This window comes from Salmo salar, chromosome ssa25 (assembly GCF_905237065.1).
Source record: "Salmo salar chromosome ssa25, Ssal_v3.1, whole genome shotgun sequence".
Taxonomy (NCBI): domain Eukaryota; kingdom Metazoa; phylum Chordata; class Actinopteri; order Salmoniformes; family Salmonidae; genus Salmo; species Salmo salar.
Window position 1 is genome coordinate 1466887 of NC_059466.1, and position 23593 is coordinate 1490479.

A 23593-nucleotide genomic window follows, 5' to 3' on the forward strand; every position below is an offset into this window, starting at 1 on the left:
AAACTGGCTTTGTTTCATGATAATATGTCTTCATTGAGGTAACATTAGGGAGAAGGGAGCAGCTACCCAAAATATAGCAATTGTTGGAGAAGGGAACAGCTACCCAAAATATAGCAATTGTTGGTGGAAGCCTTTGGTTATGACCCTGTTGCCACGGTTGTCGTCGGATAAAGCGGACCAATTCGCAGCGGGGAAATGTGCACTCATCTTCTTTTTTATTTAGTTGGCAAAGAAGGTGAACCAAAAATAAACACGTACACAAAAAGAAACAACGACGAATAACAGTCCTGTAAGGCTTGAAGCGATACACAGAAACAATCTCCCACAAAACACTAATACAAACACTTACCTATATATAGGACCCTCAATCAGAGGCAAGTAAAAACACCTGCCTCCAATTGAGAGTCCAACACCCAATACCTAGACATAGAAATACTAAACTAAAGAGAACATAGAAATACAAAAACATAGAACATAACCCAAAACCCGGAAATAATAAATCAAACACCCTTCTAAACAAACCACCACCCCGAACCACATAAAACAAATACCCTCTGCCACGTCCTGACCAAACTACAATACAAATAACCAATATTACTGGTCAGGACGTGACACCTGTGTTCATAGCAAATCAGAGTTTTGATCTTTCTGTTCACTCGCCACAGCCATTAGGAAGCTGTTCTGGTTCAACATCCCTCTTCATTATTCATTAAATTACAATTTCAAATTATGACGATAATGTGTGTGAAGAGAGAGCGTCTTTGTGCAAGTTTGTATGCATTGCACATTTATGTATAGAGTTACCATGACATGGCCCACCATGCTAGATAGGAGAAGGGCAGTAGGTTCACAGAAATTACAAAAATCTAAAGGATGTGTGATAAATTATATATTTTTATTAACAGGAATAGGATTTTGAAATATTAAATGCACAGATTCTCATTTCTGTTCAATCCAGCCAGAGCCGCCAGAACAGCTTCAATGAGCCTTGGCATAGATCCTACAAGTGTCTGGATCTCTATTGGAGGGATGTGACACCATTCTTCCACGAGAAATTCCATCATTTGGTGTTTTGTTGGAAAATGCTGTCTAAGGCGGCGCTCCAGAATTTCCCAATTGGGTTGAGATCGGGTGACAGAGAGAGAGAGAGAGTGAGAGACACACACACACACACACACACACACACACACACACACACACACACACACACACACACACACACACACACACACACACACACACACACACACACACACACACAAACACACAAAATGCTCCTTTTGAGACCCCTCTTTCAAAGTCACTGAGAGCTCTTCCTTTAGCAATACATGAACCTAAGCATGAGGGGATGTTAATTTCTTAATTAACTCAGGAATCACACCTGTGTGGAAGCATTTGCTTTCGATATACTTTGTATTCCTAAGTGTTTCCTTTATTTTGGCAGTTACCTGTATGTGTTGCGTATGGAGACCTGCACAGATAATTATTCATTGAATTCCTTTATGCTTTATTGTGTGTGACTAGGTCACTAAGGGCCTGATTCAATCGGTATCACAGAAGTTCAGTGCTATAGCACGATTTAAACTTAAAGGCAATGTTCCTGCTTTCGCAGAGACTTCATCTACGGCAAATGCTGCACATGTCGGCTAATCGAAATTACCTTTGAATTCAAATTGCGCTATAGCGATGGACTTCCGCAATATGGATTGAATCAAGGCCAAATTCTCGGTAATACTGTACACATACTATGCACTCTTACATACCTCTATTTCCACCCCCACTTGGGGACTGCAGAGTGAAACACACACCACACCCTCCCTCACTCACCATACAGCCCTCCCTTCCTCACCATCCACACATTACCACTCATAATCGGGTGTTCCTGAAAAGCAAAGTGTTACAGTAATGAGCTAAACACAGTGCTAAAGCTGTCAAATGGTTAAGCAGGCATAAGCGAGGAGACTTCACAGGAGCAGGGGGATGGGGAAAAAGGGGCTGGGCAGCCAGTATCTGATCTATGGGGGGAGAAGCTGTCAAGCGGTTGAGTAGGCATAAGCTAGGAGCCTTCATGGGAGCAGGGGGATAGGGCACAGGGGCCTGGGCTGGGCATCTAGTATCTGATCTATGGGGGGAGATGGTAAAGATGAGAACGGATAAGAGCCACACGAGGCCCTCTGACAAAGGAGGAGTGCCCTGTGGTACCTTTGAATTGCACATACCAATGCTAAGCGCTTAAACACTCAGCATAACTCTACATCATGATAATATATCTGTTGTGGAAATTCTTACACAGGGACACTCAAAGTCAATGTAAATTGAATCATTATTTATTTGTCAGCGCGCTGGAGAGGTTCCAACCAACTCAATGCACCATAGTACACATGTCAAGCACGGGCTCTGCTTGGGCAGATCCAGCAGTGGTCTTATATACGGCTATACACTGACAAGTTATATTTTCATGATTTAGTATAATTAATTAATCATTACCATTTTGTTTCATTCATGTGACCGACCAATACTAGTTCATAACATGTGACAGACCAATACCTCACGAGGCGTCTTCTCTCTAAGCTGAGACCTTAAAACTGAGATATCTTTCGTTCTCAAAACAAGGTCTGCCAAATTGCAGGTACTGATAGTGAGGATTCGTTCAGTCAGCCACTTGCATGAACACAGAAATTGGTTTATAGAACAACACATAAATAGAACACAGAAATTAGTAATAAGAAAATCACAAACATTAAATTCCCATTATATATCACTGAATGCAATCATATACATTTATTGTTATGATATAAATTGCTGTAACATAAGAATTCCACATGAAATAAAGTTTATGTGTATAGCGCAGCCCACTCAAGTAATAGAAGAGGAAACTCTGCAACACTTTAGGTCTCACGAAAAAACTACATATAAAATCAGGGCATAAGACTGTACTGTACTGTTTCCTTGTCTTTGTTTTTAGTCAATGGTTACACACCCTCTAGTGGTATTAAAATACAAATAGCAACCACTACTTTGATGAGAGAGCCTTAATATTTTCATAGAAACACCACAGAAAACCACTGTATTTTTATGATATGGAAACTAAACATATCACAAAGCTTGTGAAAAGGCTTTGCATAACAATAAGAGATAGACCATATGTAACGGATTCACCAAAACACTAAAGCTATTCATCCCTCAATGATCCATTTCTTCATGAATACAGATTGCACAACAGTATCTATTTCATGTATTAGTCTTACAACATTTGCTTTTGTACTAAATTGAGCCAAAGCACTTAATTACTGTTTTAAGTAAGTTTAAAATACTTTTTAATACTACGTTTTATGTCGTTTTTCCTAATTCAACAGACCTGAGGGGAAATCTACAAATTCTTGACTGGAAATGCTTCATATTCAATTGATTTTGGCAGTAAAAAAAAAACTCAGGCACCTATTCTGGAGCCATGCTGGTGATTACAGGCATGTTGGGACACTAAAAGTCACCCCCAGTTTGCCTCACCAACACCACTGGTAGTACCCCCCACCACCATCTCGTCCATTTAAAACGAGATGCCTTCTGGGGGTGTGTTAGCATAGGCTGTTGTTGTTGCACCATTGACTATGTGTAATTCTCTCCAAATCAGTTTCACCCCCCGACCCCCCCAACACACTCTCCCCGATTTAACGACCAGAAAAAGGTCACATTTTTGAGAAGTGACTTCAATGCGTGTTCCATGCTGGGTCGTCACTTTCAATTTCCTAATACACTTTTGTGTCACACACTCATCAAGCTCACGGAACGGTACATGCTCCACCTCATGGCGCACCAGTGACTATCCAAGATTGTGCCATTTTTTTTTTCTATAAGGTAAATACATTTATACCGCAGTTCGCACGGATTTATTCTATGAGCCTCAAGTCAGGGGTGGAATTGTCAGGGCCTCCTACTTTTTTTTCTGATGACTTCCCAATGTGACTTTTCTCTAATTCCACCCCTGCCTAAACCTGAACTGATTATGAACATTAAGAGAGCAAAAGGGAATTCATTCCGACATTCATAAAAACACTCTACACATACAGTATATTTTACAGTATCTACATTTACGTTACAGTCATTTAGCAGATGCTCTTATCCAGAGCGACTTACAGTAGTGAATGCATACATTTCATTAAAAAAAATGTCTTCTCCGTACTGGTCCCCCGTGGGAATCGAACCCACAACCCACAACCGTGGCATTGCAAACACCATGCTCTACCAACTGAGCCACTTTGTCATCTACAACTGTATTAAAAGGGAACTGTACTTTAGGGAGAGACTGAACCCATCCGCCCATCTGTTTCATTTATCCCTCGACCCATCCAACAACCTCAAACTCAGTTTGAGAGAGTCACAGGACACCCCTCTGAGAGGGCAGAAAAACAACTGTCTTTTCCTTTTGGGGCTTGCTCACTGGACGTAGAGGGGGGATCTTTAACTCCCTGCACCAGAATTAATGGAGCATGTGATGTAGCCATGATCTGCAGTGGGCTCCCAACTCGCAGGTGACACTAGTCTACGTGGGTCCATGTATCGTGACCTAAGTGAGCTATATCATAACTGCATGTGACTGCTGATGACTAGTGACCTTTCCCTAGTCTGGAGCCATCCATTTCAATTACAACACTGTAGCGGGGCTAGCTAAGTCAGAAATAGTTGGAGTGCCCAGCTGAAAAGCATACAGTATGTTTTGACTGTATACTCTACTGAATATTGCTGTTACTGTGACCATGATAGGCCTATAGGCAATGGTGTAAATACTTTTAAGTACTACTTAAGTCATTTTTTGGGGTATCTGTACTTTACTATTCATATTTTTGACAACTTTTACTTTTACTCCAGTACATTCCTAAAGAAAATAATGTACTTTTTACTTCTTACATTTTCCTGAATGAAGCTGCTAGTTGAGGACTTGTGAGGCGTCTGTATCTCAAACTAGACACTCTAATGTACTTGTCCTCTTGCTCAGTTGTGCACCAGGGGCCTCCCACTCCTCTTTCTGGTTAGAGCCAGTTTGCGCTGGCTCGCTGTTCATTGTTTGCATTTCCTGCCTAAGTTTGCCCACTTTGTCAATGAAGTAATCATGAAAATAATTCCCAACCTCAAATGGTTTTGTGATGAATAAGCCATCTGATTCGATGAAAGATAAATTTGAATTTGTCTTTCTGCCCATAATTTCATTTAAATTACTCTAAATTTTTTCTTCCGTCATTCTTTATATCATTGATCTTGGCTTCATAATACAGTTTCCTCTTCTTTTTGTTGAGTTTAATCACATAATTCCTCAATTTGCAGTAAGTCAGCCAGTCAAACGTGCAGCTAGAATTATTAGCCACTCCTTTTGCCGTATCATCAATCCATGGAGTCTTAACAGTTCTAGTCAGTTTTTAACAGGTTCATGTTTATTAATAATTGGAAGAAGCAATTTCATAAATTTATCAAGTGCAGCGTCTGGATGGACCTTATTAATCACATCAAACCAATATATATTTTTAACATCTTCCACATGAGAGTCACAGCTAAATCTGTTGTATGATCTCCTATACACTATTTTAGGCACAGCTGTTTGAACTTTGGCTTTCCTGGATATAGCCATAATATTGTGTACACTGCATCCAATGGGTACGGATACAGTATTAGTCAAAATGTGATGATGTGGATGATCTTGTTCCTGTAGTGTTTGTAAACACCCTGGTAAATTGATTAATAACCTGAACCAAATTACAGGCACTGGTACAGTGACAAGCTTCCTCTTGAGCAGACAGCTTGATGAAAACCAGTCAATATTCAGGTACCCAAGAGAGTAGACCTCTCTGTTTACATCAAATCAAATTTTATTTGTCACATGCGCCGAATACAACAGGTGTAGACCTTACAGTGAAATGCTTACCTTCAAGCCCTTAACCAACAATGCAGTTTGAAGAAAATAACAAAAAAATAAGAAAATACCTAAAAAATAATAATTAAGAAAAAAGTAAGAGATAAGAAAAACAAATGATTAAGAGCAGCAGTGAATAACAATAGTGGGGCTATATAGTGGGGTACCGGTACAGAGTCAATGTGTCAATGTGCGGGGGCACCGGTGTCGAGGTAATTGAGATAATTATGTACATGCAGGTAGGTTTGTTAAAACTTCTTATGGCTTGGGGGCAGTATTTCGACATCTGGATGAGAAGTGTGCCCAAAGTAAACTGCCTGTTACACAGGCCCAGAAGCTAGGATATGCATATAGTTGGTAGCATTGGATAAAAATCAAATCAAATTTATTTGTCACATACACATGGTTAGCAGGTGTTAATGCAAGTGTAGCAAAATGCTTGTGCTTCTAGTTCCGACCATGCAGTAATATCTAACAAGTAATATAACCTAACAATTTCACAACAACTACCTTATACACACAACTGTAAAGGAATGAATACGAATATGAACATAAACATATATAAATGAGTGATTGCCGAACGGCATAGGCATGATGCAGTAGATGGTATAGAGTACAGTATAAACATATGAGATGAGCAATGCAGGGTATGAAAACATTATATGAAGTGACATTGATTAAAGTGGCTAGTGATACATGTATTACATCAGATGGCAAGATGCAGTAGATGGTATAGCATACAGTATATACATAAGAGATGAGTAATGTAGGGTAAGTAAACATTATATAATATAAAGTGGCTAGTGATAAATTGATTACATCAATTTGACCATAATTAAAGTGTGTGGAGTTGAGTCAGTATGTTGGCAGCAGCCACTCAATGTTAGTGATAGCTGTTTAACAGTCTGATGGCCTTGAGATAGAAGCTGTTTTTCAGTCTCTCGGTCCCCGCTTTGATGCACCTGTACTGACCTCACCTTCTGGATGATAGCGGGGTGAACAGGCAGTTAGCAGCTCGGGTGGTTGTTGTCCTTGATGCTCTTTTTGGCCTTCCTGTGACATCGGGTGGTGTAGGTGTCCTGGAGGGCAGGTAGTTTGCACCCGGTGATGCGTTTTGCAGACCTCACTACCCTCTGGAGAGCCTTCCGGTTATGGGCGGAGCAGCTGCCGTACCAGGCGGTGATACAGCCCGACAGGATGCTCTCGATTGTGCATCTGTAAAAGTTTGTGAGTGTTTTTGGTGACAAGCCGCATTTCTTCAGCCTCCTGAGGTTGAAGAGGCGCTGCTGGAATACCGTGGCGCGTTAATCAAATACCTTAGAAATGCTATTACTTCAATTTCTCAAACATATGACTATTTTACACCATTTTAAAGACAAGACTCTCCTTTATCTAACCACACTGTCCAATTTCAAAAAGGCTTTACAACAAAAGCAAAACATTAGATTATGTCAGGAGAGTACCCAGCCAGAAATAATCAGACACCCATTTTTCAAGCTAGCATATAATGTGACAAAAAACAAAACCACAGCTAAATGCAGCACTAACCTTTGATGATCTTCATCAGATGACACTCCTAGGACATTATGTTATACAATAAATGCATGTTTTGTTCAATCAAGTTCATATTTATATCAAAAACCAGCTTTTTACATTAGCATGTGACGTTCAGAACTAGCATTCCCACCAAACACTTCCGGTGAATTTACTAAATTACTCACGATAAACGTTCACAAAAAGCATAACAATTATTTTAAGAATTATAGATACAGAACTCCTTTATGCAATCGCGGTGTCCGATTTTTAAATAGCTTTTCGGTGAAAGCACATTTTGCAATATTCTGAGTAGATAGCTCGCCATCACGGGCTAGCTATTTTGACACCCACCAAGTCTGGTACTCACCAAACTCAGATTTACTATAAGAAAAATTGGATTACCTTTGCTGTTCTTCGTCAGAATGCACTCCCAGGACTTCTACTTCAACAACAAATGTTGGTTTGGTTCCAAATAATCCATAGTTATATCCAAATAGCGGCGTTTTGTTTGTGCGTTCAAGACACTATCCGAAGGGTAACGAAGGGTGACGCGCGGACGCGTATCGTGACAGAAAATGTCAAAATATTCCATTACCGTACTTCGAAGCATGTCAAACGCTGTTTAAAATAAATTTTTATGCGATTTTTCTCGTAAAATAGCGATAATATTCCGACCGGGAGTCTTTGTTTTCGTTCAAAGACTGATAATCTAAAATGGACTCTTCACGTGCATGCGTGCGCCCGTCTCATTGTTCTCAGATCAACTACTTACCAAATGCGCTACTGTTTTTCAGCCATGGGCTGCAAAGTCATCATTCAACATTCTGGCGCCTTCTGAGAGCCTATGGGAGCCTTAGGAAGTGTCACGTTACAGCAGAGATCCTTTGTTTTGGATGGAGATGACAAAGAAGGCCAAGAAATGGTCAGACAGGGTACTTCCTGTACAGAATCTTCTCAGGTTTTGGCCTGCCATTTGAGTTCTGTTATACTCACAGACACCATTCAAACAGTTTTAGAAACTTTGGAGTGTTTTCCATCCAAAGCTACTAATTATATGCATATTCTAGTTTCTGGGCAGGAGTAATAACCAGATTAAATCGGGTACGTTTTTTATCCGGCCGTGCAAATACTGCCCCCTATCCCCAACAGGTTAAAGGTTTTACTTAGATCGCTACGGAGAGCGTGATCACACAGTCATCCGGAACAGTTGAGGCTCTCATGCATGTTTCAGTGTTACCTTCCTCGAAGCGTGCATAGAAGTTATTTAACTCGTCTGGTGGGCTCGTGTCACTGGGCAGCTCTCGGCTGTGCTTCCCTTTGCAGTCTGTAATAGTTTGCAAGCCCTGCCACATCCGGTGTAGTACATTTCGATCTTAGTCCTGTATTGATGCTTTGCCTGTTTGATGGTTCGTCAGAGGGCATAGCGGGATTTCTTATACGCTTCCGGGTTAGAGTCCCGCTCCTTGAAAGCGGCAGATCTACCCTTTAGCTCAGTGTGATTGTTTCCTGTAATCCATGGCTTCTGGTTGGGGTATGTACGTACACTCACTGTGGGGACGACATCCTCGGTGCACTTATTGATAGCCAGTGACTGATGTGTTGTACTCCTCAATGCCATCGGAAGAATCCAGGAACATATTCCAGTCTGTGCTCGCAAAACAGTCCTGTAGTTTAGCATCTGCTTCATCTGACCACTTTTTTTTATATAACGAGTCACTGGTGCTTCCTGCTTTAATTTTTGCTTGTAAGCAGGAATCCGGAGGATAGAGTGATGGTCAGATTTGCCAGATGGTGGGAGAGTGAGAGCTTTGTATGCATCTCTGTGTGTGGAGTAAAGGTGGTCTAGAATTTCTTTACCTCTGGTTGCACGTTGAACATGTTGATAGAAATTCGGTAAAACTGATTTAAGTTTCCCTGCATTATAGTCACCTGGCACTAGGAACGCCTCTCCGCCAACCTCCCTCTGTGGTGGTATATAAAAAACAGATGAAAACTCTCTGGGCAAATAGTGAGGTCTGCAGCTTATCATAAGATACTCCACCTCAGGCGAGCAAAACATTGAGACTTCCTTAGATATTGTGCACCAACTGTTGTTTACATAAATGCATAGGCCCCCGCCCCGTGTCTTACCAGAAGCTGCTGTTCTATCTTGCTGATAGAGTGTATAACTCGGCAGCTCTATGTTCTTAATGTCGTCATTCATCCACAACTTTATGAAGCATAAATATTACAGTTTTTAATGTCCCGTTGGTAGGATATACGTGCTTTCAGTTCGTCCCATTTATTTTCTAGCGATTGAACGTTAGCTAGCAGAACAGAGGGCAAGGGCAGATTAGCCACTCGTCGCCTGGTCCTCACAAGGCACCCTGATCTTTTGCCTCAGAATCGTCGTTTCCTTCTCCAGCGAATTGCGGGTATCTGGGCCTGGTCGGGTGTCAACAGTATATCCCTCGCGTCTGACTCATTAAAGAAAAGTTTGAGGTGAACAATCCCAGTTCTGATGTTTAGAAGCTCTTTTCAGTCATAGGAGACGATAGCAGAAACATTATGTACAAAACAGTTATTGCATGATTGCATGATTGGTTGAGGGCCGATAAGACGGCAGCCCTACCCACTGGCTCCATCACATACACTATCAAGCATTTCACACATGTTATTTAGATACTGACTGTTAGCACTTGGTAGCCTATAGCAACACCCCAAAAGAAAAGGCTTTAGATGTGCCAGGTGAACTTGCAACCACAACACTTGACATAAGATCTTCTCTAAGCATTACATGGATATGGCTCTGAAAATATATACAGTAACTCCTCCCCCATAATCATTTCTGTCTCTTCCATAAATGTTATATCCTTGTATTGCTATGGATGTATTATCAAATTAATTACCTAAGTGAGTCTCAGAAATGGCTAATATAAGAATGTTATCTGATGTTAGCAAGTTTTTGATTTCATGAACCTTATTTCTAACGTTACATATATTAATATGGGCAATTTTCAGCGCTTATCAGAGATAGACATAATATAGAAAATAACAAACAAAGCAAGAGAAAAAATACATTCAGCAGTCATTAATCAGTTGGTGTGTGTAAGTGTGTCTGTGTGCTGTGAGGTTGAAGGTACGAACCCAAAGGCTTGGCTCTCTCATCCCTTCCATGCTTTTGGGAGGGAGGGTGGACAATGAGCCTGTCATAACGGATGTAAGCAAGTTCCCCATGCCTTCTGGCAGCTTTCATAGCTGGGGTAACTTCTTTCTTCTTCTGGCACACAGCTTCAGGATAGTTCTTGTTGAGGAAGATGTATTTGGCTATTTCCAGAACAGCTACATTGTCCTTGAACCTCAGGAACTTGACTACTATCGGCCTGAGCCTGTCACCTGGGCCGGTGGTGGGTTTTCCAGGCCTGCTCCACCTCAATCTTCCTGTAGTCCATCTTCAGTTTCATTTCCCTCACTTTGTCCTCAGATTCCGTCCAGGGCTCATGTGGAGATTCTGCAATTCCGTCCACAACAATGTTGTTCCGCCTTGATTGTCCCTCGAGATAATTGGATATCTCTGTCATTGTTATGATGGATTCACATCCAGAACTGACGTCCTCTCTCAATGACTAACAGATTGCTGTCATCTTGCCGTTCTTCTGTTTAAACTCATAGAGCTGACCCTGGGAGAACTGCAAACTGTTCTGCAGGTCCTGGACCTCTCTGATCATGTCGTCCATTATTTTATTAGTTGACTCCACTAGTATTTGGACACAACACTTGAGACTATTTTCTTGTTGTTGTAACAACTGCTTGTAGAACTCTTTTTGTTTGTTTAAAAGATCCTTCACCTGTGAGACACCACTGTCCTCAACAGTAATCCCGCCGGCTTTGGTCTTTGTCATGGAAGCAACGTAGGTTAAGCTGTTACTCCTCACAGTTCCAGATAGGGCTGGTAGCAGGGAAGATTGGAAACAACAACAACAAACAGCAGGGATCTAGACAGCCCGGGACAATCCGTGGTCCCAGCCTCAATGGCTAACTACGTTGCGGGCCCCGTTCAAGCCTCAAGAAAACCCTACTAGCTTGATAGGCAGCTAGCTAGCAGCTGGACTAGCTAGCAGCTGAGCCAAACAGCGCCTCAGACCCGGCCTTGGTTGGCAGGATCACTGGACAGATGCAGTAGTAGCGGTCCCTGCAACAGATGCCAACTACGTCACGGGATCCAAACAATAAACTTTCCAAAACAACAAACCGAGCTATCCCTTGTTTTGCATTCAACAGGAAGTGACATGTTTTGGACTTAAGAATGGTAAGCATAGAAATGGCGCACATATTGTAGAACAGATCTACCACTTTAGACTTGCTTTCAATGAGAATGACAGATCTATAACACACATTTCTATGTGAATTTGGTTGGTTCTGCCAAAAAGTTACATATTGCAGCTTTAATATTATTTTTAATCTTGAATAAATTATTTATCCAAAATATATTTAGTTCTTATTTTAGAGCACACTATAAGGAGTATGACACCAAGATGTTGTCTGCATCATGTCTGGTTCACAGATCATAGGGTCTTACAGGAGGCATGTATACAGTAGGTCGAAAAAAAAGAGCCTAACCCCTTCATCATGTTTTTCTAGAAAACTGTTTCTGATACAAATGTAAAAAGCATGTCAAACATCCTTCCTCATGATTAAGTATCTTTGTGAAATACCAAAAATATTTTGCATCGCCACTCAAATGGAATCCCCCTACACTTTCCCTGGCACTCATGTAACAAATCCGGATTTGGCTCCCGCAGGTATTTGAACCCTGCTGTTTCTGTATGTATTGTACTATTGCACAACTGTTGTAGTAGCAACTTATCCTGGCGTACCATTTACAGTAACCCTGTGAGACCCACAGTTGCAAAAATGCAACGCTGCCTAAATTGCATCATGAAAAGGTCCTAAACTAAGATATCATATCAAACACGCCAGTGCATCTCCTTAGACCCAAATGTATCTCTTTGTAGTATTTGTTGTCTCTCAGTGTGATTATTGTGGCATCAGTAGCCTCTGAAACATTAGAAACCTGTCCACTCGTCTGAGATTCCGCTGGTCTCCTTCACAAGTATACAGTGGGGGAAAAAAGTATTTGATCCCCTGCTGATTTTGTACGTTTGCCCACTGACAAAGAAATGATCAGTCTATAATTTGAATGGTAGGTTTATTTGAACAGTGAGAGACAGAATAACAACAAAAATATCCAGAAAAACGCATGTAAAAAATGTTATAAATTGATTTGCATTTTATTGAGGGAAATAAGTATTTGACCCCCTCTCAATCAGAAAGATTTCTGGCTCCCAGGTGTCTTTTATACAGGCAACGAGCTGAGATTAGGAGCACACTCTTAAAGGGAGTGCTCCTAACCGCAGCTTGTTACCTGTAAAAAAAAACACCTGTCCACAGAAGCAATCAAACAATCAGATTCCAAATTCTCCACCATGGCCAAGACCAAAGAGCTCTCCAAGGATGTCAGGGACAAGATTGTAGACCTACACAAGGCTGGAATGGGCTACAAGACCATCGCCAAGCAGCTTGGTGAGAAGGTGACAACATTTGATGCGATTATTTGCAAATGGACGAAACACAAAAGAACTGTCAATCTCCCTCGGCCTGGGGCTCCATGCAAGATCTCACCTCGTGGAGTTGCAATAATCATGAGAAAGGTGAGGAATCAGCCCAGAACTACACGGGAGGATCTTGTCAATGATCTCAAGGCAGCTGGGACCATAGTCACCAAGAAAACAATTGGTAACACACTACGCCGTGAAGGACTGAAATCCTGCAGTGCCCGCAAGGTCCCCCTGCTCAAGAAAGCACATATACATGCCCGTCTGAAGTTTGCCAATGAACATCTGAATGACTCAGAGGACAACTGGTGAAAGTGTTGTGGTCAGATGAGACCAAAATGGAGCTCTTTGACATCAACTCAACTCACCGTGTTTGGAGGAGGAGGAATGCCGCCTATGACCCCAAGAACACCATCTCCACCGTCAAACATGGAGGTGTAAACATTATGCTTTGGGGATGTTTTTCTGCTAAGGGGACAGGACAATTTCACCGCATCAAAGGACGGGGCCATGTACCGTCAAATCTTGGGTGAGAACCTCCTTCCCTCAGCCAGGGCATTGAAAATGGGTCGTGGATGGGTATTCCAGCATGACAATGACCCAAAACACACGGCCAAGGCAACAAAGGAGTGGCTCAAGAAGAAGCACATTAAGGTCCTGGAGTGGCCTAGCCAGTCTCCAGACCTTAATCCCATAGAAAATCTGTGGAGGGAGCTGAAGGTTCGAGTTGCCAAACGTCAGCCTCGAAACCTTAATGACTTGGAGAAGATCTGCAAAGAGGAGTGGGACAAAATCCCTCCTGAGATGTGTGCAAACCTGATGGCCAACTACAAGAAACGTCTGACCTCTGTGATTGCCAACAAGGGTTTTGCCACCAAGTACTAAGTCATGTTTTGCAGAGGGGTCAAATACTTATTTCCCTCATTAAAATGCAAATCATTTTATAACATTTTTGACATGCGTTTTTCTGGATTTTTTTTGTTGTTATTCTGTCTCTCACTGTTCAAATAAACCTACTATTAAAATTATAGACTGATCATTTCTTTGTAAGTGGGCAAACGTACAAAATCAGCAGGGGATCAAATACTTTTTCCCCCGCTGTATATTGGTAGCCATCCATGCAAGTACTGTACATGACTTGAAATACGTTTTCCTGTCTTCTCTAATATGTAATGATTATGTAGAAAAAATACATTGAGAAACAAACATTCTGAGCCAGAGCTACAGGTTGTGTTGTAAGTTGATAAAAGTAATCTTTGGGCTTAAAGGGTTGAATAACTGAGACATAGGGCCACATTCAATGGTTCATAGACAAGTAAGATGCATTGTTTTTCTTCCAAATAATGCAAATATGAAAAACCAAATACTTCAGGAGTAACTTTGATGTTTTGGGTTTATGAGGTCAAACTATTGCCATTGACAATCATTCATTTTATGTTAAAGAAGTAACTCCATGGGCACAGACGTCAATTCAACGTCTCTTCCAAGTTGGTTCAACATAATTTCATTGAACCAGTGTGTTCGCAGTGTGACGATAGGAGATTATCTCTTCAAGTTAATCCAAAAACGACAACCAAATATTACTAAAAGTGGAAAACCCGCAAAATAGTTGATCCTTTCAAAAATATATGTTTTGATAGCAAAATACTCACATTTGGATAGATCAAGTTGATCAATTTAGCTATTTCAGACAAAATATGACTATATTTCAGACATATTTTCCATCATGTCAACGATTTTTATAGAATTTTACAGTTTTCTAAACACAATATTTTCCTGCCATAACATTTTCATAATCAGAGGCCTATTTGAAGTATTTCTGAAGGGTAATACATTGTTTTCCATCATTTTGATCTTTGCCTGGGTATCATACGGTTGTTTAGTTGGGGGCATCCTCAATGTGAGAGGCAGAGGTTACACTCAATACAAAATGTCTGAGTGAATGGAGAAGCATAGAGAGAAACTGCTGAAGGGGGACTCACTTTGTAGACCCTGTAGGGAGGTGGGGGGCACACCTAACAACCTGTACCACAGTAGAGGCATTATAATACTCACATGCACCCGCTAAACTTCTTTGAGCTTTTCTCTTAGTTTAATGTAATTTTGCATTTGAAGTTCAGAGTGGCAGAGATTGTGACCAAAAGGCAATGTTCTCTGGGAAATACTTTTTCCAAATAAACACATTAATGCACCCTACCTAAATCTGAAATAAATAAAACAATGTTGATGTAAATATCACTTTTACCATCAGGTGTAGACACTTCCTGTCATCAGAAGATATTATTTGACTGTCAGCATTGTAAGAAGGCTCTGGTTTCACTGAATGCCAGTGTATGGATGGACACACTATTGAAAAAAATACAGCATAAGACCAATGAAGAGAATAGTGAATACCATAAATAGACTATGCTATATAACACATGCTAAGATTTATTTAAATTCTTGTTTAAATAGTCACCCACAAAAAGACTTGTCAGTCAGTGATTTCAGTCTAAATTTGATTCATTTTAGTTCAGTTCTTGGCATTGTTTAATCTTTATATTGGCAGTTGAGGGAGCGGTGTGGCCAAAACGAAAATGATTTGTCAACATCACACACATTTTGACATTTACGCAACGAACCACACGTTTTCTACTTTTCCCCAATCTCTTCATCATCTCCAACTTTCTTTACCTCATGTAGGCACTCTGCTAGCTGTCAGTCAACCCCAGAGACGAGACCCAACACAGGATACACAACCTCAGATCTTATCAGCTATTCATTTAACCTTTTATGAAAATCCCTAGTATAGGTATAGACAGGGGTTAGAGAGGGGGGGCAGTAACCGAATGGTTACTGTTTCAAATCCCAGGGCTGATGGGGAGGAGTGAGATGGCAACCAAAGGGTTGCTGGTATCAGAATCTCAGGTGCCGCCTAATTTCATTGTGCCCTTGAGCAAGGCACTTAACGCCTAGCCTGGTCCAACTTTATTTTTTGTTGTTGTATTAGGTTAAGGTACTTTTGAGTATGATCAATGAGTATACTTGACACTTTCATATGAACATCAATAATATGTTTTGATGTCTCGTAGATGGAAAGTTGTGTTGTGTTATTTTTTACCCCACCTGGCTTTCAAATTTGAAAACATTTGTTTGAGCTGCAGAATACCGCAATGGCTTGTGGTTATTGTCAAAAAGACAATCTTCTCACAGGACTATGTAAAACATGGTACATTGATGCACTAGATTTAGCATGTGTGTTTTGCAGAGAAAACACTGGCCATGTTGTGATCATCAATATATACCTCAACTTGATTTCTAGATGTAATCTTTATATAATTGATCAGATCATCTACATTGATAGATCATGGTCTTAGATAAACTGGAAGAATACACATCGTTAAAGTGTTCAACTTAATACCAGCCACTTCTGCCTTGAAAATGGCATATGACTGGTTGTGACCAAAACTGTAACGTTGCACTACCTCTGACAGGAATGACAAAGATCTTCTGAAGAAAGTGGGGGTGGAATTTGCGGCACAGTCATTCTCTTCAAAAGTGTTGACAAACAGTTCTCCAAGTCACTTTACTTTCAAACACCAGAGTTAACAGACTGTCTTGGATAGCAGGTGAAACGCTGAAGTCTTTTGCATATTTGTCATTTTAGATATGCAATCATTTATATTCAAAGCAAAAAGGTCTATTAATTCAGTATTGATGAACTATAGTTGTAGAAGTTAATATATGTATTGTTAATATATGTATTAGCTCAGTATTTATTTATTTGTGTCCCTTGTGGACAAATCAGTTTTCTGAATGTAATTAGCTGTTACACAGTTTAAACTCCAGCACACTAGATTATTGTGCTCTCCATGAAGTGTTCATTGGCTCTCAACCAACATTTTGGGTTATTCATCAGGGTTCATCAACAATTTCTTTTCTTAAACATATTTTTTTCTCAACAGGAGAAATGTCTACCAACATCTCTGTGGACCCGGTGGATTTCAACACCTCTGACACCAACCAGATGTGTGACGTCTTTGTCTACCAGAGAGCTGCCTTGATCATCTTCCCAATCTTTTACTGTCTGGTGTTCCTCATCAGTTTATGTGGCAACAGCCTTGTCCTGTATGTGACCTGTCAGAAGAAGCAGAAGTTCAACTCCACGTCTCTTTACCTGGTCAACCTGGCTGTGTCTGATGCATTGTTCACATTGGCACTGCCAGGGAGAGTCACTTACTACATCAGACAGTTTGACTGGCCCTTTGGGGATTTGCTCTGCAGGCTGGCTACTATGTTGTTCTTTTCAAACACATACTCAGGTAAGGTGTGTGTGTGTGTGTGTGTGTGTGTTGTGTATTGTATGGAGAAAACTGTGTAAGAGCTGCAGCATACCGCAGTGGGTTGTGGTTATAGTCAAAAATAACTTTTTCTCAAAAATAACTTTTTCTCACAGGTTTATATAAAACATTTACATTTATGCCCTAGTTTTTGTATGTGTGTCTGTCTGTCAATGTTTTTCTCTGTCTGCTTGCCTGTCTGCCGGCTTGTGTCTTCTGTTTATTCATCCACTCATCCAATATCCCATCTCCCTCTCTTTCACCAGGAATTGCCTTCATGACATGTATCAGTCTAGACCGGTACCTGGCCATGGTCCACCCCCACCGGCTACAGTATCTACGGAGCGTCAAAGTGGTGCGAGGGGTCTGCTGCCTCGTCTGGCTACTGGTGTCTCTGGAAACCGCCCCCCTGCTCTTCCGTACCATGCTCCATGACCACAGAGGCCGACGAACCTGCATGGAGTACTTCACCTTTGAGGGTAGTCGCTCCACCCCTTATCTTCTCCTCCTGGCCTGTACTGTTTCCTTCTGTCTCCCCCTACTGGTCATCATTGTGTGTTACACCCGGATCAATCTCAAACTGAGTCGCACGGCCAAACAGAACCCGCTGACGGGCCGCTCGGGTCGTAGCCGCAGAGCCAACAATATCATCCTCCTCATCCTCCTCACCTTCGTCCTGTGCTTCAGCCCCTACCACCTCAACATAATGCAGTTCATGCTGAGGAAGATGCTGGGCCAGCCCAAGTGTGACGAGATGCGGGCATTCAAGGTTTCCCTACAGGTAGGACCTGCTAAAGTGAATGTCTGTATGTCAGTTGTTGGTCTGTTCGTTGGTCTGTTTGTTTGTCTGTCTGTCGGTCCGGGAGACTGTTGGTGGGTCTGTCTGTCTATAAAACATGGTAGATTTACATTTATGCCCGAGATGCATCCTTTTGTGTGTGTGTGTGTGTGTGTGTGTGTGTGTGTGTGTGTGTGTGTGTGTGTGTGTGTGTGTGTGTGTGTGTGTGTGTGTGTGTGTGTGTGTGTGTGTGTGTGTGTGTCTGTATGTCCGACTGTTTAGGGAACTGTGAGTTTATTTTCTTTGTGATACATTGAAATCCTCAACAACATTTTTAATTAAAAAGGCATTGTGTCCCTGCAGGTGACTGTCTCCATGATGAACCTTAACTGTTGTCTGGACCCTGTCATCTACTTCTTTGCCATTAAGACGTACAAGCAGAGGGTGATGAGTCTGTTCAAGGGCTACCTTTCTACCCCTGCTCCTTTCTCCAAAACTGCCACAGTCAACAACAGCAGCAGCAACACCTAACCATCAACACCAGCAGGAAGAGACTGTGGTAGTTCTTTATTATCCAGAAGGTGATTGCACCTAGTTGATTTCTGCATCTAGGGTTTGATTTGAGGTGTGATCATGGGTGTAATATTTGTGTAACAAACGGAGAATTTTGTTTTGCGATAGTGAGCAAAGAATTATCAGGCTGTAACCAATGTTTGGGTGCTAGACCGTCTAAAGCTTTGTTCTCACTGCAGGCCTTAATACTCGAAATCCATTTGGTTTTTCAAATCCATTTTGGAATACTGACTGTACAAATGACTGTAGTCATGACTATGACTATAGTCATTTGCTTACATGGTTACGCAAGTTGTCATTGTAATGGCGAGTGTGTCCAGTTGTTGTGTACTGTGTTAAGTTAAGGTGACTGACAACAATGCCTGCCATAGAAGTCTCCCAGTTGCTTTGAATGTTCAAAATCATAGCGTAAGAACACTTTTAAAGCCTCAAAGGATAAGGTGATCCAACTTTCAGAACTAGTCATTTTTGGCTAACCAAAGCAGTCAACAAGCTTGCTAGGTAGCTGTTTAGTTTGCTAGCACAAATCACTAATGTGTTTGTAAACAATTAACAAGCTAGATAGCTACCACATGTTGTTGTCAAACTGTCAACTGAGAAGCCTGCAAACAACACGATATGCCAAATAACAGTAAAATAAATCAGATTTGACTGTTCAGACACAAGTCACATCACCTACAAATATGGTCCAAATTGTGTCTTGAAAAATCCAATTCATTGTGCTTTTTGTCTGTTCAGACTGCAGAAAAAATTATATTCAAATCAGATATGCATTTTTTTGTCACTTCAAACCAGTGTGAACAAGGCTTAGTAAGATGCAATTAATATAGAGCAGCCTGATTTTGAGCTCAGCTTGAACTATCAAAACTGCAAGCTGAGCCTAAAGGCAAAGGTCAAAGTACGCTTATCGCTTATATTTAAGGCAGGGGAGTATATTGACATGGGGTCCATATCAAATTTACCCATTAATTCATTTCAAATCACTCCATATGTGTTTATTTATTTATGTAATGCCTATACAGTTGGTGTAAATGGTTTACACTGTACATATCCCATTATGTGTTTTATATTGCTATGCCCTGTCGAAGCTGGTGGGGGGGGGCACTTACTAATCAATATGGAATTGGTTTAAGAAGGTCATACCATGGAACATTGTCATTTTATTTTGAATTTGAAAAAAAAGAGAAAAAAAGAAGAAAAACATTGGCCTTACTCCTATTAGCCCATACAAACACATTGATTCTCTACATGGAACAATAGATAGTCCCCCACCAAAAAAAATCTAAAGGAAGTTTGTTCTGAAGTGTCTGTCCTATATCTTTAAGATATAAGAAAAATCAGGAAACATTTTTACATGCATTTAACCCCATATTTTTGGCACTAAACATACTCCATATATACTGTACTTCCATACATTTTTTCGACTGGTACCGGGGGACCTTCAGACAAGTCTTGTGAGGCCTGTGGAAATCCTACAAAAACAACCGATATGTATGGGTTCGTGAGAGTCTCACCTTTACACAGATGGGTCAAACTGTTTGGACGCTACAGACAGAGGTTGGCAGATCGGCTGTACTGACTTCTGATGCTTGTGGGGCTCGTAGAGCAAAACAGAGAACACCATAGTGTTCATGAGAGACCCATCTTTCCATAGAGGGAAAGATAATAGTTTGTAGGCCAAACCGTTCGGACGCTACAGACGATTTTGTGAGAAAACCACATTTTGGGATGTGTCATGATCTGACAAACACCGCTCTAGCTCTGTCACCTTTCACCGCAGACGGGGAGGTATAAAATAGCCGGATGCGGTGGATTGAGACGCATCTAATGCAAAAACAAATCTCTAGCTTAAACTGACTGTAACGGCCGTCGTCGAAATGAGACCAAGGTGCAGCGGAGGATGTGTTCATCTTGAAAGATTTTAATGGACCGAATGAACACTTACAAAATAAACCAAAAAACGACCAGCAACAGTTCTGTCAGGTTACAAAACTAAACAGAAAACATGCACCCACAAAACCCAAAGGAAAAACAGGCTGCCTAAGTATGACTCCCAATCAGCAACAACGATGTACAGCTGTTCCTGATTGGGAGCCATACGCCGCCGAAACAAAGCAATCCCAAACATAGAAAAACAGACATAGAATGCCCACCCAAATCACACCCTGACCAAACCTAAATAGAGACATAAAAAGGATCTCTCAGGTCAGGGCGTGACACTGACAGAATTTTATGGGGAGTTTGTATATTATGCTAATTATTTCCCACGTTAAGTGGTATAATATGACTCAAATGTGTATATATAATTCAGTTGTTATTGTACAAAGAAATGTTACAATATTTTGTTGAAAACTGAATGAGTAAATATTTAATGCAAATGACGTAAAAGTTCTAAGGTGACAAGTTCTTGATTTACAACATGTATATTTGTAATCTGTAAATGTCTGGCTAGAGATATAGGCTGGAGGTGGATGTGGGGACATTTTCTGTATCATTTTACTGTACTGAATAATATAATCTGCAGCTGAATAAACGTATTAGTCATCTCTCTGATGTATAACATTTGTTGCAGGTGGCCATTAAACAGACAGAAGGTACAATAATGAGTGGGTTCATTTTCATTGTGTGGAGAAAAAATAAATATGTGGACCAAGCCAAGTAGAAACAATCTGAATGTATCAAAGCGTATAATTGAATTTCATCCGATTGTATTCGGACACTCTGTATATTTCCATTCCATATTTAGTTATACGACACAGCCAGATCACGGGAAAAACACCAGAGCATAAAAGTCAACCATAATGTTTTCAAATTAAACAGATTTGAGATGTAAAAGTAAATATACCTTAATAGAAAATTACTCAAGTAAAGGTAAGTCACCCAGTAAAATACTACTTGAGTAAAAGTCAAAAAGTATTTTGATAATGTATTTGCTAAAATATTTTTTATTTATTTAACCAGGTAGGCTAGTTGAGAACAAGTTCTCATTTGCAACTGCGACCTGGCCAAGATAAAGCAAAGCAGTTCGACACATACAACAACACAGAGTTACACATCGAATAAACAAATATACAATCAATAATATAGTAGAAAAATCTATATACAGCATGTGCAAATGAGGTAGGATAAGAGAGGTAAGGCAATACATAGGCTATGGTGGCAAATTAATTACACTATAGCAATTAAACACTGGAATGGTAGGATGTGCAGAAGATGAATGTGCAAGTTGAGATACTGGGGTGCAAAGGAGCAAGATAAATAAATAAATAAATAAATACAGTATGGGGATGAGGTAGACTGGATGGGATATTTACAGATGAGCTCTGTACAGGTGCAGTGATCTGTGAGCTGCTCTAACAGCTGCTGATTAAAGCTAGTGAGGGAGGTAAGAGCTTCAGAGATTTTTGCAGTTCGTTCCACTCATTGGCAGCAGAGAACTGGAAGGAGAGGCGGCCAAAGGAAGAATTGGCTTTGGGGGTGACCAGTGAGATATACCTGCTGGAGCGCGTGCTACGGGTGGGTGCTGCTATGGTAACCAGTGAGCTGAGATAAGGCGGGGCTTTCCCTAGCAGAGACTTGTAGATGACCTGGAGCCAGTGGGTTTGGCAACGAGTATGACGCGAGGGCCAGCTAACGAGAGCATACAGGTCGCAGTGGTGGGTAGTATATGGGGCTTTGGTGACAAAACAGATGGCACTGTGATAGACTGCATCCAATTTGTTGAGTAGAGTGTTGGAGGCTATTTTGTAAATGACATCGCCGAAGTCTAGGACCAGTAGGATGGTCAGTTTTACGACGGTATGTTTGGCAGTATTACATTTACATTTACGTCATTTAGCAGACGTTCTTATCCAGAGCGACTTACAAATTGGTGCATTCACCTTATGATATCCAGTGGAACAACCACTTTACAATAGTACATCTATATCTTTTTTAGGGGGGGGGTTAGAAGGATCACTTTATCCTATCCCAGATATTCCTTAAAGAGGTGGGGTTTCAGGTATCTCCGGAAGGTGGTGATTGACTCCGCTGTCCTGGCGTCGTGAGGGAGCTTGTTCCACCATTGGGGTGCCAGAGCAGCGAACAGTTTTGACTGTGCTTCCGCAGAGGTAGGGAGGCGAGCAGGCCAGAGGTGGATGAATGCAGTGCTCTTCTTTGGGTGTAGGGACTGATCAGAGCCTGAAGGTACGGAGGTGCCGTTCCCCTCACAGCTCCGTAGGCAAGCACCATGGTCTTGTAGCAGATGCGAGCTTCAGCTGGAAGCCAGTGGAGTGTGCGGAGTGTGCGGAGGAGTGGGGTGACGTGAGAGAACTTGGGAAGGTTGAACACCAGACGGGCTGCGGCGTTCTGGATGAGTTGTAGGGGTTTAATGGCACAGGCAGGGAGCCCCACCAGCAGCGAGTTGCAGAAATCCAGACGGGAGATGACAAGTGCCTGGATTAGGACCTGCGCCACTTCCTGTGTAAGGCAGGGTCGTACTCTGCGAATGTTGTAGAGCATGAACCTACAGGATCCGGTCACTGCCTTGATGTTAGCGGAGAACGACAGGGTGTTGTCCAGGGTCACGCCAAGGCTCTTAGCACTCTGGGAGGAGGACACAATGGAGTTGTCAACCGTGATGGCGAGATCATGGAACGGGCAGTCCTTCCCCGGGAGGAAGAGCAGCTCCGTCTTGCCGAGGTTCAGCTTGAGGTGGTGATCCGTCATCCACACTGATATGTCTGCCAGACATGCAGAGATGCGATTCGCCACCTGGTTATCAGAAGGGGGAAAGGAAGATTAATTGTGTGTCGTCTGCGTAGCAATGATAGGAGAGACCATGTGAGGATATGACAGAGCCAAGTGACTTGGTGTATAGCGAGAATAGGAGAGGGCCTAGAACTGAGCCCTG

The 23593-nt window shown here is 41.5% G+C and overlaps 1 protein-coding gene across 1 annotated transcript; it reads left to right on the plus strand.

The window, feature by feature from the left end:
- Positions 1-16981: 16981 nt before the first annotated feature.
- Positions 16982-20571, plus strand: LOC106586045 (G-protein coupled receptor 183-like). The gene is made up of 3 exons (XM_014172838.2): positions 16982-17333; positions 17618-18132; positions 18493-20571. The coding sequence occupies exons 1-3, from the start codon at positions 16982-16984 to the stop codon at positions 18658-18660; spliced, it is 1035 nt and encodes a 344-aa protein (XP_014028313.2). The 3' UTR covers positions 18661-20571.
- The last annotated feature ends 3022 nt before the right edge of the window (positions 20572-23593 follow it).

Bases quoted from the DNA above. Each gene is read 5' to 3' on its own strand.
- LOC106586045 (XM_014172838.2), top strand. From the start codon at position 16,982: ATGTCTACCAACATCTCTGTGGACCCGGTGGATTTCAACACCTCTGAC. The intron at 17,334-17,617 runs GTAAGGTGTGTG...CTCTTTCACCAG, and splicing joins CTTTTCAAACACATACTCAG to GAATTGCCTTCATGACATGT. The intron at 18,133-18,492 runs GTAGGACCTGCT...GTGTCCCTGCAG, and splicing joins CATTCAAGGTTTCCCTACAG to GTGACTGTCTCCATGATGAA.